Below are 16,868 nucleotides of genomic sequence, written 5' to 3'. Positions count from 1 at the left end.
AAATCACTCACATATCTGGGTAACTAATCCATATGATTGGAGATTCATTAAATGTCTGCAGCGGGGCACTGTGTCAAATGCTTTCCGGAAATCTGGGACTGTGGAATCCACTTGTAGCCCTTCATCCCATGGTTCACAAGATATAATGTGAGAAAAAGGCAAGCAGTGTTTCACGCGAGGGATGCCTTCAAAATACAGTGTGGAGGGGGAAGGAGTCAGCACACCGCACTCCTGACCGTTGTCAACGTTCCGACCTTGTAGCTGCTACCTCTTAATATAGTTGTCTTCAGGAGGCTAAGTGCATCCCAGTGTAGTCATACCACCAATGAAAAATCCGTGGAATGGTAAGGATATTGGTCTGTAATTTTGTGCGTCCATTCTTTTAGCTTTCTTAAATACAGGAGTCACCTGCATTTTTTTGTCACTTGGTACTGTGCACTCAGCAAGAGATTTGTGATTAACATGAGCTAAGTAAGGGGCCAGCGCCATAAAGAAACTCCCTGTAAAGCCGTATTGGGATCCCGTCCAGACTTGGTGACTTACTTGTTTTCAGCTCTTTCACTTACTTCTCTCTGCCAGGGATGCCTATTACTATGTCGTGCATAGGAGAATCAGTGAAGTGGTCAAGCAGTGGTATGTTTGTGCGGTCATCCTTCGTGAATGTTTTCCTAAATGTGAAATTTAAAACTTGGTTTTTCTTTTTTCTGTCTTGTATCTCCATGCCAGACTGTTCAAAGAGTGACTGGATAAAAGCCTTTTACCCACTTAGCAATTTTATGTAGGGCCTGAATTTACTTGGGTTCTTGGCAAGATTGTTTACTAAGATGATGGAAGTTGTGTGCTTCATGCATTGATCCTTTTATGACACACATTTCTACTAATGTTTGTATGTTCTTTTTTTAACCGAGTGCACAACAGTCTTTGCTTAATCATTATTTTCTGAATTTTGTTATTAAACCATGATGGATCTTGCCTGTCCTCAATCGCTTACTTTGCATATACTTTTCCATTGTGTAACTTAAAAATGCATTAAACTGTGCTCGTAATACCTCTATGTCATCACACTGAAATTAAATGGTGTCCATATGTCACCTAAGTGGTATGCTAACCACTGCTTGTCTGCTCTTTCCAGCAGAAATACTCTTCTAGCCTTTGTGATGGAGTTTTTAACTTGACTAAGCATCATTGCTATTGTTGTGCTGGACAGAAATACAATCGCCTGACAATGGTGAGTTCTTTGGTTAGCTCCGGGAAGAGACTGGGTGTAACTGTAACACACAAAATATTATTACAGTGTAGTTTGGGAGATTCACTTAACTTGCAACAATCGATTTCCCAGGACTGCTCTGTGTGTTTACAACTGTCTCTGAATGTTAAAGCACCATTTGATACAGATAAATTTACAAGACTCTTCACTTGAATTATAATCCACATAATGTCCAAATTAAAGATTTCTGCCTAAGACATTTAATACATAGGTGGCCTATCTCATCTCAATTTGTGACTTCGAAATGGGGTGAGCATTCCTCTGCTCAGCCATAAGTAGACCATCAATTGTGGTGGCGTGGAGTAGCTACCGATTTCTGGGATTTTGTTGTTAGATGCCAACCTTGCTTTGGTGCACTGTTCTTCAGACACCAGCATATTCCGCCTCCACCCACACTTACACACTGTTGTCGTTTAAGACAGATGCTTGTGACAGTAGCAGGGGGGGAGGATTGAATGCAGATGTGGATGCAGAAGCAGGGATTGTAACAGCGGCCCATGTCTGCTTCTTGCCCACACACCAGTATCCACCTTGTGAGTGACAAGGGACACTGTCTGGAAAACAGTTACAGGGTGTACACCTACATCCAGAGACGCAGATGGTGCAGTCAATTGAACAGTGAAGTGATCTTCTGAGGCAGCACAGTGACCTTCTGTTGGTGGTACGTCCCCAGACATCAGTGCGGGAAGTTGGATGGAAGTTGGCACCAACATTGGTGATGTCTTTGGCGGCGGGCCGGCGACCTCAGTTGGCACCACAGTGGATGGTGCTAGCCATGTCTGGCAGAGAGCCAAAAGTGACAGCTAGTGTGGGCTCCAGCAAAGTGCTGGGTCTGTGGACAAAAATTCTGCTGCAGAATCGCTGACATATTCAGAAGCGTTCTGTAGCTGGTTTTGGTGACACCGCTGTAGCCCTGCAGGGCTTTGGACGACATAAGAACAATGTCTGATAGCTTTTGTAACTACTCTGCTCTCTTAACAATGTTTCTTTCCAAAAACTTTGTGGAAGACATTGTCTTGCATCTGGAACTTTGTCCGACCTGATGGAAAAAATTGTTTCCACAATGACTGTAGAAGACGCAACAGAGTATGGTGTCTACGATTGTGCAACAAAATTTGGAAAGTGCTAAGGAAGCAAATACTGTTACACTCTCAGTTCAAAAAACGATGCCCAAATGATGACAAGTAAGGAATGGAATTTCTCAGTCTGACTTTTGACCGTTCAGACAAACTGTTCAGCTTCGCTGTTAGACTGAAAGTGTAAATATGCAGTGGTCACATGGTCTATGCCATTGGCAACACAAAACTGTAGGAAATCAGAGGATGTAAACTGTAGTCCATTGTCTGAGACAATGAATTCTTGAAGCCCTCCAACGGAAAAAGAAAGAAAAATAAGACAAAGGCAGTACTGTACTTGCAGCAGTTGTGGCTGTCATGGGGACAAGAAAAAGAAACTTACTGTAAGTGTCTGCCACTAACAACCATTGTGTGTTCCAGAATGGACCCTTGAAATCGATATGGATGCATTGCTATGATACAGATGGTTGTGATCACTCGAAGCTTTGCAGTGGAGCTGACTGGTGTTCCTCACAAACTTTCCAGCGTGAGTCTTTTACACAATCTAAGCGTCCGTTCCCTGCCAAGTACAATGCCTGGTGAGTTGCTTGGTGCGAACTATGCCCCAGTGATCTTGGTGCAATAAAGATAAAACTTCCTGCTGTAAGGAACGAGGTTTTTTTTTTTTTTTTTAATGCGAGAGCAGAACACCAGACCACACAGGTAACAATTGACAATGCTTGAAGTAGTGATGCGCAACTGGGTGGTGAATTGCTTTCCAACTGCGTGGCCATCCATGGTGGACATATTGCAAAACAACCTGAATAGCTGCACCAGAAACAGTTGCTGTGGTCACACACCAGAAATTGAGAAGTAGTGATGCGCAACTGGGTGGTGAATTTTTTTCAAACTGCGTGGCCATCCATGGTGGACATATTGCAAAACAACCTGAATAGCTGCACCAGAAACAGTTGCTGTGGTCACACCCTAAAAATTGAGAAGAAACTTTTGAAAACTTTCAAAATCCTGAGCATCAGTTTGAAAACATAACACTTCAGAAGAATCAAACACTGTGTTGTACCAACTGATAAGAGACAAGAAGTCAGCATTCGAATGTTGCACAGCAGGCCAATACAACGAATCACACTGATAATTAGATAATATCAGAGCGCAATATTGCAATTTTTGTGCTCTCTGAGGTGGAACAGGCTTGGCAGGAGTGAACAAGACCATCAAAGGGGAATGATCTGTCAGAAAAAGCACTTCCAACCATACAAATACTGGTGGAATTACGTAACATCATAGATAATGGCAAGCACCTTTTTTTCAAGCTGACTGTAGTTACACTGCACTTTGTTAAGAGTTTTAGAGTTAAAAGAACAGGTCTGTCAGAAGAGCCAATCTTATGGGAGGGCACAGCTGCAATCTACATCTATTTCTGTACTTTGCAAACCACTGTGAGGTGGATGGCAGAGGGTACATCCCATTGTACCAGTTATTAGAGTTTCTTCCTGTTCCGTTAACATTTGGAGTGCGGGAGGAATGACAGTTTGAATGCCTCTGGGTTTGCTGTAATTATTCTAATCTTATCTTCACAATCCCTATGTGGGTGGTACGTAGGAGATTGTAGTATATTCCTAGAGTAATCATTTAAAGTTGGTTCTTGAAACTTTGTTTATAGACTTTCTCAGGATAGTTTATGTCTATCTTCAAGTGTCTTCCAGTTCAGTTCCTTCAGTATCTCTCTGACACTCTCCCACAGATCAAACAAACCCGTGACATTTACACTGCTCTTCTCTGTATACGTTCAATATCCCCTGTTAATCCTATCTGGTATGAGTTCCACATACTTGAGCAATATTCTGGAACTGGTTGCAAGAGTGACATTTAAGCAATCTCCTTTGTAGATTGATTGCACTTCCCTAGTATTCTACCAGTGAACCAAAGTCTACCACTTGCTTTACCCAAGACTGAATGTATGTGAACATTCCATTTCATATCCCTGCAAAGCATTATAACCAGGTATTTGTATGAGTTGGCCAATTCCAACAGTGACTCATTGTTGTTATAGTCATGTGATATGAAGTTTTTCACTTTGTGAAGTGTAAAATTTTATGTTTCTGAACATTTAGTGCAAGTTACCAATCTCTGCACCATATTGAAATCCTATCAAGATCTGACTGAATATTTATGCAGATTCTTTCAGACAGTACTACATTATAAGTAGATAACTGCATCATCTGCAAAAAGCCTGATTTTACTATTACTATAGTCTGCAAGGCCATTAATATACAATATGAACAGCAAGGGTCCCAACACATTTTAGTCAGCACAACCAAAGTTAACTTCTACATCTGACTGTGACTCTCTATCCAAGATAACATGTCATGTCCTCCCTACCAAAACGTCCTCAATCCAGTCACAGATTTCACTTGATACAGCATGTGATCATTCTTTTGACAATAAGTATAGGTGTGGTACCGAGTCAAAGGCTTTTCAAAAATCAAGATCCAAAGCTTTCAGTATGTCATGTGAGAAAAGTGGGAGTTTGGTTTCACATTAATCAGTGTTTCCAAAGCTGTGCTAGTTGGGACTGAGGAGGTCATTCTATTCAAGGTACATCATTATGTTTGAGCTCAGAACACATTCTGAGAGTCTACAACAAATTGATGTCAAGGATATTGATCGGTAGATTTGTGGATCACTTCTACTACCCTTCTTGTAGACAGGTGTGACATGTGCCTTTTTCCAAGAACTGGGCATGGTTTTTTTGTTCGAAGTATCTGTGATAGATTATAGTTAGAGGAGGGACTAACTCAGCCATAAATTCAGTGAAGAATCTGACAGGGGTTCCATCATGCTCTGGAGCTTTGTTCAATTTTAATGATTTCAATTGTTTCTCAGTGCCACTGACACAAATACTTACTTCATTCATTTTTTCAGTGGTATGAGGATTAAATTGGGGCAATTCTCCTGGGTTTTCCTTTGTAAAGAAACATTTGAAAACTGAGTTAAGCATTTCAGCTTTTGCTTTGCCACCCTCATTTTCAGTTCCTGTCTCATTCATTAGGACTGGACACTTACCTTTGGTGCCACTAATGGCATTTAAATACGAACAGAATTTCTTTGGGTTCTGTGGAAGAACACTTGACAATATTCTGCCATGATAGTCCCATAAGATGGTGCAGCTAACATGAAAGAGTTAGGTGGGTCAAAGTGAAGCAAACATCAGTGCCTTAACAATGTGTCCTTTAGTTGCTGAAATGTATTCTGGCATTCTTTGGATCACACAAAAGGCACATTTTTCAGTCATAACCAATTGAGCAGTGTAGCAATTTGCATAGCATTAGCAACCAATTTTATATAATATGTGAACTTGCCATTGACTGACTGGAGCTCCTTAATGTTATGAGTCACTGTCAGATCTCAGATCACAGCCAAGTGCCATATGGTAAGATGAGTACCCTATGCATAAGTACATGACCTAAATAGTTCAGTTCTTCTGGAGGAAGGAGCAGGTTTCAGCTACAGAAAGAACTAGAAACAAGCCATGTAAATTTGCTAAATATTCAGCAGGCATGTGATCCACAACTACAGTATCATCCAAATAGTTAGTAAAAGAAGGGAATTTTGCTGTTAACTGTTCCAGGAACTGCTGAAAAATTAGGAGGAGTCAAAGCACTTCTTAACAGTAGTCTGAAATTGAAAGGAACCTAGGAGAGTGTTTAAACAAAGCATTTCTTGAACTGTTCACCCGGTGGTAACTATAAATATGCTTCATGCAAATCAGTCTTTGAGAAGCATCTGCCCTGTCCTAGTCTGTCTGTCGTTTTCTCTGGATGTGGAAGAAGAAAGGAACCATGACTATTTGTGGGTTTACTGTTGCTTTCAAATCAGCACACAGACGTAAACCATCTGAAGGCATCATGAGAATGACCAAGGGGATGCCCATTGTTATGCAGACATGGGTGGAATAAACCCATTGTCTTTCCATCTTTGCTGTTCCAGAGCAAATTGGTCATGTATTGCATCGGGACGGCCCGTGCACGAAAAAATCACAGCTACACATTGTCTTACACAGTGACATGCCCCAAACGTGTTTGAAACAGTTCCTTGTACTTACTGCACAAGTTAGAAACATGAGTGTGTGGCACCAAAATGCTGATTTGTAATACATTGTCTTGTATGCACAAGTTGAATTAATCATGTTTGCACCGATTCTAGAATTGAGTACTGAAATAAAACTCTCTTTGCCACTCCTTTCAACGCTGCAGGCAAACTACACATGCTGAGGACTGGAATTTCTTGTCTGCTATAGGCAGACAAAATAGTTTGTGCAGGCTGTTGCTTGAGACGAAAAAATTGAAACCTTGCTGCTGTGGCATGGGCCTGACTATCATAATATTCGTATGTCTTCCTGACTGTAGTAAGAGCAAAATTTATGTGCAGCAGCCTGTGGTGACACTGTTTGGCGAGAAAGTCATGATGTTAGTTGCTGAACACTGGAGCAAAATTTATGTGCAGCAGCCTGTGGTGACACTGTTTAGCGAGAAAGTCATGATGTTAGTTGCTGAACACTGAGAAGCAGGCGTTCAGTGTCCTGTCCCTGAAGAAACTGAGTAATTTTGGGTAGAGATATTTCCTGTGGTGGCTCACACTTAGAGAATCCTGATACGATACACAAAATTTGAGAGCAGAAAGCTGGCAAGACCAGGTGGTAAAAACAAGTGCATTCTTGCACACAATAACTGTACATAAGGCGAGGCAAGTCTAGTTTACCACTAGTGTCATTGCCATATGTCATGCTGGATGAAAATACACTTACCAGTATGATGATAGCTCACTTTATTACGGTAGAGGTAGGAATATTTACTTTAATTGGAACTACCCATCACCACAGGAATGTTCTGAGTATTTACAACTATCTCTCAATATTAAAGTATCGCTTGATACAGACAAATATATAAGACTCTTCAGTTGAAGTATGATTGACATAATGTTCACATTAAGTGTTCTGCCTGAAGCATTTAATACAGAGGCAGCCGTAGATGATGCTGTCATCTTGATTGGTGACTGCGAACTGGGGCATGCACTCTTCTGCTCAGCTGTAAGTAGACCATCAATTTCAGTGGTTTAACAAAGCTCTAGGCGGCATTTCTCATTTGTTGGTGTGGCCTGCAGCAACTATTGTTTTCTGTGGTTTTGTTGCAAGGTACCAACATTGATTTGGCACCCCGTTCTTTGGATGACATCACAGCTATGATGACATCACAATTACTAATCCCTGTCTATATACTGTCACTATTGATAAGGTCAGCCCTGTTTGTAGCTACAAAGACAGCATCATGTCAATAAGACAAAGTGGTTTCTTCAGTTGTTGTCAACTTCTAAATTCTCTCGCACTACAACTTACTTCTGCAGGCTCTTTAAACACACTTGCATCTTCTTCATGATAACTCTCCTATTTCTCACTGTCCATTTTACTGGGTTCAAAGACAACACCCTTGGCCTGAAAAAAATTCTGATTCAGTTCACACTCGTAAGTCATCAGTAACATCAGAATAACTATAAAAGATTCCTGGTTTTGCTTTTTCTACCCATTTCTTTTGCCAATCTTTCAGATTGTGAACAAAAGACTTTGTCCCAAAAATTTGTAATTTATCTATCTGTCTTGTCTTTTCATTGAATACCTCACAGGGTGTTCTGTCATTCATGCAGTTTGTACCAGTTCCATTTCACAAGTAAAAATGGTATGTGTATCACTTCTGTCACAAAGGCTTAGGCAAACGCTGAGCTAGCAAAGTGATTTTAGCTAGTTCCACAAAATTCTGTTTGTGTGCTCAGCACATCAATTCTGCTCTGGAGTATAAGAACTTGTGATCATGATCATACGTCATTTCATTTGATCAAGTGTTTGACTTCAGTATTGTCAAATTGCCATCTGCCATCACATTGAAATGCTTTTGGTGACTGTTCACCGAAAATCTTTACACTACTCAGCATTTAGAAAATCTGCAGGCTCATCAGACTTCTGCCTGAGCAATTATAACGTGTGTATTGTATAAAAATCACAAATAAAGCACAGAGAATGTTCAGTTACCCTTAGTGATTTACTCTCCATAGCTCCACACAGGTCAGCATGAATTACTTCTTTAGATTGTGTGGCATGTTGCTGTCATGACTGAATGCTGCTATGATGTGATGCTGCTTCCACTTAATACATGCTTTACAGAATTCTTTGTCAAAGCCTTCAGCTTCAACACCACATTACTTCAAGAATTGTTTACATGAGATTTGTTCTGATGAGCCAAACATTCATGAGAAATTTTGCAATGATTCCTTCGATGCAAGGAAGGTAACTCCAAAGAAGCCTTTAGTGTCAGAAGCAATACATCAGTTGATCAACAAAAGGAGCAAGTACAAAAATGTTCAGGGTATGACAGGAATACAGCAATATGAATCACTTAGGAATGAAATAAATAAGAAGTGCAGGGCAGACAAGACGAAATGGCCGCAGGAAAAATGTGAAGTTATAGGAAAAGAAATGATTGTTTAAGGACTGACTCATTGAATAGAAAAGTCAAAAGAATCTTTGGTGAAGTTAAAAGCAAAGATGCTAACATTAAACGTGCAATGGGAATTCCATTAGTGAATTTAGAAGAGTCTTTCCACTCCCGGGATTGGAATGACTCCTTACCCTCTCCCTTAAAACCCACATCCTTTCGTCTTTCCCTCTCCTTCCCTCTTTCCTGATGAGGCAACAGTTTGTTGCGGAAGCTTGAATTTTGTGTGTATGTTTGTGTTTGTTTGTGTGTCTGTTGACCTGCCAGCACTTTCATTTGGTAAGTCACATCATCTTTGTTTAACACAGGTGATGTGACTTACCGAACGAAAGTGCTGGCAGGTTGATAGACACACAAACAAACACAAACATACACATGAAATTCAAGCTTTCGCAACAAGCTGTTGCCTCATAAGGAAAGAGGGAAGGAGAGGGAAAGACAAAAGGATGTGGGTTTTAAGGGAGAGGGTGAGGAGTCGTTCCAATCCCGGGAGCGGAAAGACTTACCTTAGGGGGAAAAAAGGGGTATACACTCGCACACACACACACATATCCATCCATACAGTTAAGGATCTGTTAGGTGGCGATTGGTTTGGATTTAGGTGTCTGTGTATGTGCGGATGGATATGTGTGTGTGTACGAGTGTATACCCCTTTTTTTCCCCCTAAGGTAAGTCTTTCCACTCCCGGGATTGGAATAACTTCTTACCCTCTCCCTTAAAACCCACATCCTTTCGTCTTTCCCTCTCCTTCCCTCTTTCCTGATGAGGCAACAGTTTGTTGTGAAATTCTTACCAATAAAATAGTAGAAAATCTCATATCCTCTCTGTGTGTAGAATGTATGAGACTGATGGTATACCATCAGACTTTTGGAAAAACACCATCTACACAATTCTGAAGGTACCAAGAACTGACAAGTGTGATAATTATTGCACAGTCATCTTAACAGCTCCTGCATCCAGGATGGTGGCAGGAATAATATAGGGAAGAATGGAAAAGAGAGTTAAGGATCCGTTGGATGGCGATTGGTTTGGATTTAGGAAAGGTAAAGGCACTAGAGAGGCAGTTCTGACATTGCGGTTGATAACAGAAGCAACACTGAAGAAAAATCAAGACGCACTCATAGGATTTATTGATTTGAAAAAGCTTTTGACAATGTAAAATGATGGAAGATGTTCGAAATTCTGAGAAAAGTAGAGAGAAGGTATAAGGAAAAACAAGTGTATACAGTATGTATGAGGGGTGTTCAATAAGTAATACAACACTTTTTTCCTGAAACCAGGTTGGTTTCATTTAGGAGCCCAATACACCATATTATTCCCAACTCTTTTGGCTACAGGACCCTATTTTTCTACATAATATCCATTCAGTGTGACAGTCTTATGCCACCTTACTGGGAGGCTTTATGTGCCCATGTGGTACCACTCTACTGGTCGATATCGGAGCTGTCTCTTGCTGCATCAATAACCTCCCCAACATGCACATACTGTTTGCGATGGGGTCCATCCTTCATTGGACCAAACAGATGGAAGTCGGAAGGTGCAAGATCTGGGTTGTAGGGTGGATGAGGAAGAACAGTCCAGTGAAGTTTTGTGAGCTCGTCTTGGGTGTGCAGACTTGTGTGAGGTCTTGTATTGTCATGGAGAAGGAGAAGTTTGTTTTGCATTTCTATGATGATGAACATGCTGAAGTTGTTCCTTCAGTTTCCTAAGGGTAGTACAGTTCACTTCAGAGTTGATTGTTGCATCATGAGGGAGGACATCAAACAGAATAAACCCTTCAGAATTCCATGCCATGCCTTTACCGGCTGAGAGTGCGCCTTTGAACTTTTTCTTCAGAGCAGAGTTGGTGTGGCACTGTTCTATGAATTGCAGTTTTGTTTCCAGTTTGAAGTGATGAACCCATGTTTCATCGCCTGTGACATCACCTATGATTGACAAAAAAATTGTCACAATCAGCCTCGTAATGTGCAAGCAATTCTGCACAGGTGGTCCTTCGTTGCTCTTTATGTTCTTCTGTTAGGTGGTGAGCAACTCAGCCAGCACACATCTTTGAGCACACGAACTGGTGGATGAGTGCATCAGGTCTACCAGCAGAGGTATTAAGCTGTGCACTGTATGGAGGCTTTTTGGGTATGCATGTTGACAGGATACAGTATCAGATCATGTACCCATAACCTGCACCATGTATATAGTTAGAAAAAAATTGAACTGGTGAGCACATCCTCACAAAAGCTAAGAGCAAGTAAATGAACGAGGTGATTAGTTAATGGATTTCAGTAATTTTATGCTAAATAGTCTAAGAATACAGACAAATTAAAAATGTTGTTAAAATCATGAGTTTGGAATTGTATATGGAATAAAAAAGATGTAGAGATGAGAAATCTGTACATCCGTAACTTGTCAACATCCCATGTACACAGCTGTGTTGAAATTTAAATGGTACATTGATTAAGAAATTGGCTGTCGCAGAAGAGAAGAGCTTTTGAGAAATAAACAAAGTGAATCAGTGAGACAAAATACATATATGCTGACTGGTTTACATGACCACAGGAAATAAATGGTACCGTGGGAAGTATGACTCTGTGGAGAACCTCCTTGTTCCTTACCTTATCAGTCCAACTAATTTTCAGTATTCTTCTGTAGCACCACATTTCAGATACTTCGATTCTCTTCTGTTCTGGCTGTCCCATAGTCCATGTTTCACTACAATACAATGCTGTGCCTTTGTTTGATACTAGTAGGCTCTTCCAGGCCAGGAATTCTGTTCTTGCCATTGCAGGTCTTCCTTTTATGTCCACCTTGCTCCATCCATTGTGGTTTATTTTGCTGCCTGGGTAGCAGAATTCCTGAACTTCATCTACTTTGTGATCATCAATTCTGCTGTTAAGTTTCTCAGTATTCTCATTTCTGCTACTTCACATTAGTTTCACCTTTCTTTGATTTACTCTCAATCCACATTCTGTGCTCATTATAGTGTTCATTCCATTCAACAAATTCGGTATTTCTTCTCCACTTTCACTAAGTGTAACAACATCGACAGTGAATCTAGTCATTGATATCCTTACACCTTGAAATTTAATCCCAGACTTTAACCTTCCTTTTATTTCCATCATTGCTTCTTAGATGTATAGATTGAACAGTAGGGGTGAAAGACTACATTCCTGTCATACACCATTTTTAATCCCAGAGCCGGCCGTAGCGGCCGAGTGGTTCTAGGCGCTTCAGTCTAGAACCGCGCGACCGCTACGGTCGCAGGTTCGAATCCTGCCTCGGGCATGGATGTGTGTGATGTCCTTAGGTTAGTTAGGTTTAAGTAGTTCTAAGTTCTAGGGGACTGATGACCTCAGATGTTAGGTCCCATAGTGCTCAGAGCCATTTGAACGATTTGAATCCCAGCACTTCATCCTTGATCCTTCAGTCTTATTGTATCCTTTTGGTTCTTGTACAAGGTGCATTCAGTAAGCAATACAACACATTTTTTTCTCGGTCAAGTTTGGTTGAAAACAAGATTTTGTTGTGGGGCATTGTGGGATATTCTCACATCAGCCCCTATAGTTTCATGAGCTTTCGATAAGCAGTGGTGCTATATGTAGCCTTTAAAATTGGGTCTAAAGGGCATCGGGGACTTCCTTCCCTGTCCTTCTCTAATCCGATGAGACAGATGACCTCGCTGTTTGGTCTCCTTCCCCAATCAACCCAACCTTAAAATTGGATATGTAATGGAGGTGCTTCCAACTAGAGACCTGTCATTGAATTTCTTTTGGCGGGAAATCGGAACATCACAGATATTCATAGGCACTTGCAGAATATCTACGGAGACATAGCAGTGAACAAAAGCTGGTGAGTTGCTGCTTGTACCAGATACCCTTGTCCTTCAGATTTGTAAATTCCTTTTTGCTTCTTTGGCTCGAAGACCTCTTAAGTAATACAACCCAATATTTTATACTCGATGGCAGATTTTCATCAGAGACAAGTATATCGTCAGGACTGCCCCAGGGAAGTGTGGTAGGACCACTACTATTTTCTGTATATATAAATTATCTGATAGATAGGGTGGGCAGCAATCTGCAGTTGTTTACTGCTGATGCTGTGACATGCGAAGGTATCATCATCAAGTGATTGTTGAAGGATATGAGATTACTTAGACAAAACTTCTAGATGGTTGATGAATGGCAGCCAGTTGTAAATGTAGAAAAATGAGAAAAGCAAGTTAATGCTGATGAGTAGGATAAACAAATCCATAATGTTACAATACAGGCGTCAGTAATGTGGTGCATCTGAGCAAAACGTTGCAAAGTAATATGAAGCGGAATGAAATTGTGAGAGGTGTGGTAGGGAAGACAAATGGTCATCTTTGGTTTATTGGGAGAATTTTGGGAAACTGTAGTTTATCTGTAACGGAGACACACATAGAATGTTAGTGTGACCTGTTCTTGAGTAGTGTTCAAGTGTTTGGGATCTGCACCAGATTGGACAAAAGAAAGACATCAAAGTAGTTCAGAGGCAGGCTGTCAGATTTGTTACCAGTAGGTTCAAACAAGATGCAAGTATTACACAAATGAGAACCCCCGGAGTGAAGACAGAAGCTATTTTTGGGAAACGGTATTGAAAAAATTTAGGAACCAGAACTGGAAGCTGACGACAGAATGAGTCTAGTGCCACCAACATACATTTTGTGTAAGGACCACGAAGATAAGAAAATATAGGGCTTGTAGGGAGTCATCTGGATCGTCATCTTTCCCTTGCTCTATTTGTGAGTGGAACAGGAAAGGAAATGAGGAGTAGTGGTTGTACAGGGTGCCCTTTACTATACACCATATGGTAGCTTGCAGAGTATATGTGAAATGCAGAAGTAGATACTCTGGTGTTCCTTATTTATATTCAGTGTATATCAATACTTATGTTTTACTGTGGAGTGCCCTTGCTGCTCATGATGATGATGATGATGATGATGATGATGATGATGATGATGATGACAACAGTGATGGCCATGGATACTTCCAATTTCCTTTATGTTTTTAATAGATCTGCTGTTATGTAAAACAGTCCGTGACTGAGTTATTCTGCAAAAAGTATCCTCCAGTTGTAACAACATGAACTAGTGCAATGAGTGAAATCTTCTCCAACCTTTGTGAACTTTCCCCAGTGTTTAAGATTGCAAATTGTCCTGAATATTTTGTTAACAGCTGTGGCTTTAAAATTGCTACACGCCTTTTTATGGGATTGCCCTTGTTTTGTATGGGATCACAAAAAATGCAAGTTGTTCTGAAGTCTAAGTAGATACCTATTTTAACTGTATTAAACATTCTTGAAATTTTCATTATTTCTACAGTTTAAAGTACTTGTGCAGAAAACCCCAGTGTGGTATATGCTAATTGTATTTTTCATTAAATAATGTATGTTAATTGTGTGATTGTTAGTGTATTTAAACATTATAACCATTTACTACTAAAAGCTACGATTTTTATGTTGCATATGCATGTATGATTAAAATCTTGTTTTACAGAAGTGGGATAACTACAGATCTGGATTCTTCAGCCCTAGAAACCAGCAAAGTGAAAATGAAGCTTTTTCAGATGAAAGTGTATCAAGAATTTCCTGGAGCTCACCATCTAGCAGTGACAGTGATCTTCACTCATCAGAGAAACCACCCAGGCTAAATTACCTTCAGAACCACCGTGTAGTGACCAGACTTAATTTTGATGACTGTGTCACCACAAAACATAAGACACCACGAAAGAAGCGTGCAAAAGTTAGTCGTTTGTTTGTGAAACGTGAGCAGTCCGAGCCTATTGTTGATATTGAGAACCAGAGGAGGGGCTCAATAGCAATGAGCAGTGAGATGTTACCGGTTGCTGTTGTAAAAGATTTGTCAGTTGGTCTGCATGTGGATTCAATGAAGAGTAATGACATCAGTTCAGAACCAAAGAATGATTGTCATATTGAAGAAGAATCAGTCAGTGTTTTCCAAAATGATAGTCATGATTTGAGTATGACCCACACATTAGAAATGTCTAATGAACATTTTCAAAGTAACAGAGAGAGAACAGAAAATGATAGTATACATTCTTCATCTGCTTGTCCCCGATCAACTTCAGAAAGGTTAATAAACGCAGAAAATGAGTCCCAGTATGCTCACGGTCATACTGCGTCACCTAATTTAAAATGTTCAGGTGCATTACAAAATGACTGTGGATCTCCTGTGCTGGATATTGCGTCGGGAAGACTGTCGAAAGACTGTGCTAAAGAAACAATTGTGCACATGTCTCTTAAAAGGAAAAGTAAAGGTGAGGAACTCGTAGCAAAGAATTATGAGGTAGACAACAGTTGTCTGTCACTTGACCATGAAGCATCATTTCTGGATGTATCAGTGAGTCTATTATCAAAAGTACATTCTCACAGACGAAAGCAAACTTTGGTAATACCGGAAGAGGAGCAGCATGACAGTGTTATGGAGAAAGATTTTTATTCAGCAAATGAAGATGTGCACAATGTCTGTAATGTCAATGTGAAAGATACTGTTAGATTGTCCCAGTCTCCTGTACTTAGCGTGGAAGCTAGACCTAATTCTCGTAGAAAACGCATGAGGCGTTGTAGTGAGGGTAAGAGTGCAGAGCAGTTAGTTAAGCTACCAGTGTCACCAGTTCTTAAGACAAAAGCAGTAACTACTTCCCACAGGAAGCGACAAAAGTATTTTAGCCAGAAAGTGGTAGTGGAAACGGTTGGCCCTTCACAATCACCTGTACTAAAGAGAGAAACAAGTGCTCTCCATTGGAGGGATTTCAAAAGATCGAAACACAACAAGAAAGCCAAGGAAAATGTAGGAAACTCTCTACATTTAAGTACTAGACCCAACATATTGACTCTGGGAAAGGTGTCTCTTGTTTCAGATAAAAATAATGTTTGTAAATTACTCAATTCTGACTTGAAGTTAGAGATAAACACAGAAGACAAAAAGGTTTCACTAAATTGTGAAATCTGTGCTGTACAATCTGAAAGCAATTTAATGCTTAAAACGGTTACTGCAGACTCTGTTAATTTTTTAAAGTCTGTACAGGCACAGGTATCGATCCCCAGTGAGCTAAAGGATGGTAACACTACTCTAGATAGACATAGTCATACCGAAAGTGATTTCAGCTCTGCTCCTCAGGAGTATGTTCCTCCCCCTGAAAGCAACAGCACTGAGTACACACAAAAGTTAGAGCAGAACAGCTCAAGAAATTCTCAATGTTTAAATACACATTGTGTTTCACTTGTTACAGAGGACTGTGATGGTACTTGTGCTGTTGATGAAAATAACTCAAGCGGTATTCAGTTTGTGCATAATGAAGAGTCTAACTCGGAGCAGTCAGAACCTCTGCAAATCTCATTTCTCTCTCAGAATAACTCAGACTTGCCAAGAGAGCCATCTGTCACACAGACTGATAGAAAAATATTTTATCATTTGAATTCAGCTTTAGTCAACTCAAACCATGATTTTCCTGCAACTTACAATGAAAACTTTAGCCAGAATTTTACTCCAGATATTTCATTTTTGACCCAAGATCCAGATTTAAAGTACAGCCCTCTAAAGCCAGAAAATTCAATCAAATTATTGACAATATACAACAAGAGTTCAGAAGCTGTATCTCCAAAATTGTGCCAGAGTACACAAGATGTCAAGAAACCTGCAAAACGCAAGCGTGTGAAACCTGTTATGAATCTGAAATGCATTAGAACAGTACAGAAAAAAGAAACTGAAGATGAAAGTTATCAGGCTATTTGTAATCAGCAGTTCCCATCTTCTTTTGTGACTATTGAACATACATCGTCACAAGAAGAAAAGGGGAGATCCAGCCAGAACATACAAGACTCACAGGTTTGTAAGGTTTTTTTTTTTTTCCTGTTTTTGTATTATTACAACTGAAGACCATGTGTGTTAATATGTTAATTTGCTACCTCTCACAATGTAATCACACCAAACTTGGTGTATAGATCTGTGAT

At 40.2% G+C, this 16,868-nt stretch overlaps 1 protein-coding gene across 1 annotated transcript in view; it reads left to right on the top strand.

Moving 5' to 3' along the window:
- LOC124619945 overlaps nt 1-16,868 on the top strand; it is a 74,008-nt gene that overhangs the window by 8,901 nt on the left and 48,239 nt on the right. The window contains exon 2 of the mRNA XM_047146607.1: nt 14,392-16,743. Coding sequence (XP_047002563.1) covers nt 14,392-16,743 — 2,352 coding nt within the window. The remainder of the gene's footprint in view (nt 1-14,391; nt 16,744-16,868) is intronic.

Source organism: Schistocerca americana, chromosome 6, assembly GCF_021461395.2.
Source record: "Schistocerca americana isolate TAMUIC-IGC-003095 chromosome 6, iqSchAmer2.1, whole genome shotgun sequence".
Classification (NCBI taxonomy): Eukaryota; Metazoa; Arthropoda; class Insecta; order Orthoptera; family Acrididae; genus Schistocerca; species Schistocerca americana.
Note: the sequence above shows the minus strand (reverse complement) of the source record. Positions and strands in the feature narration are given on the sequence as shown.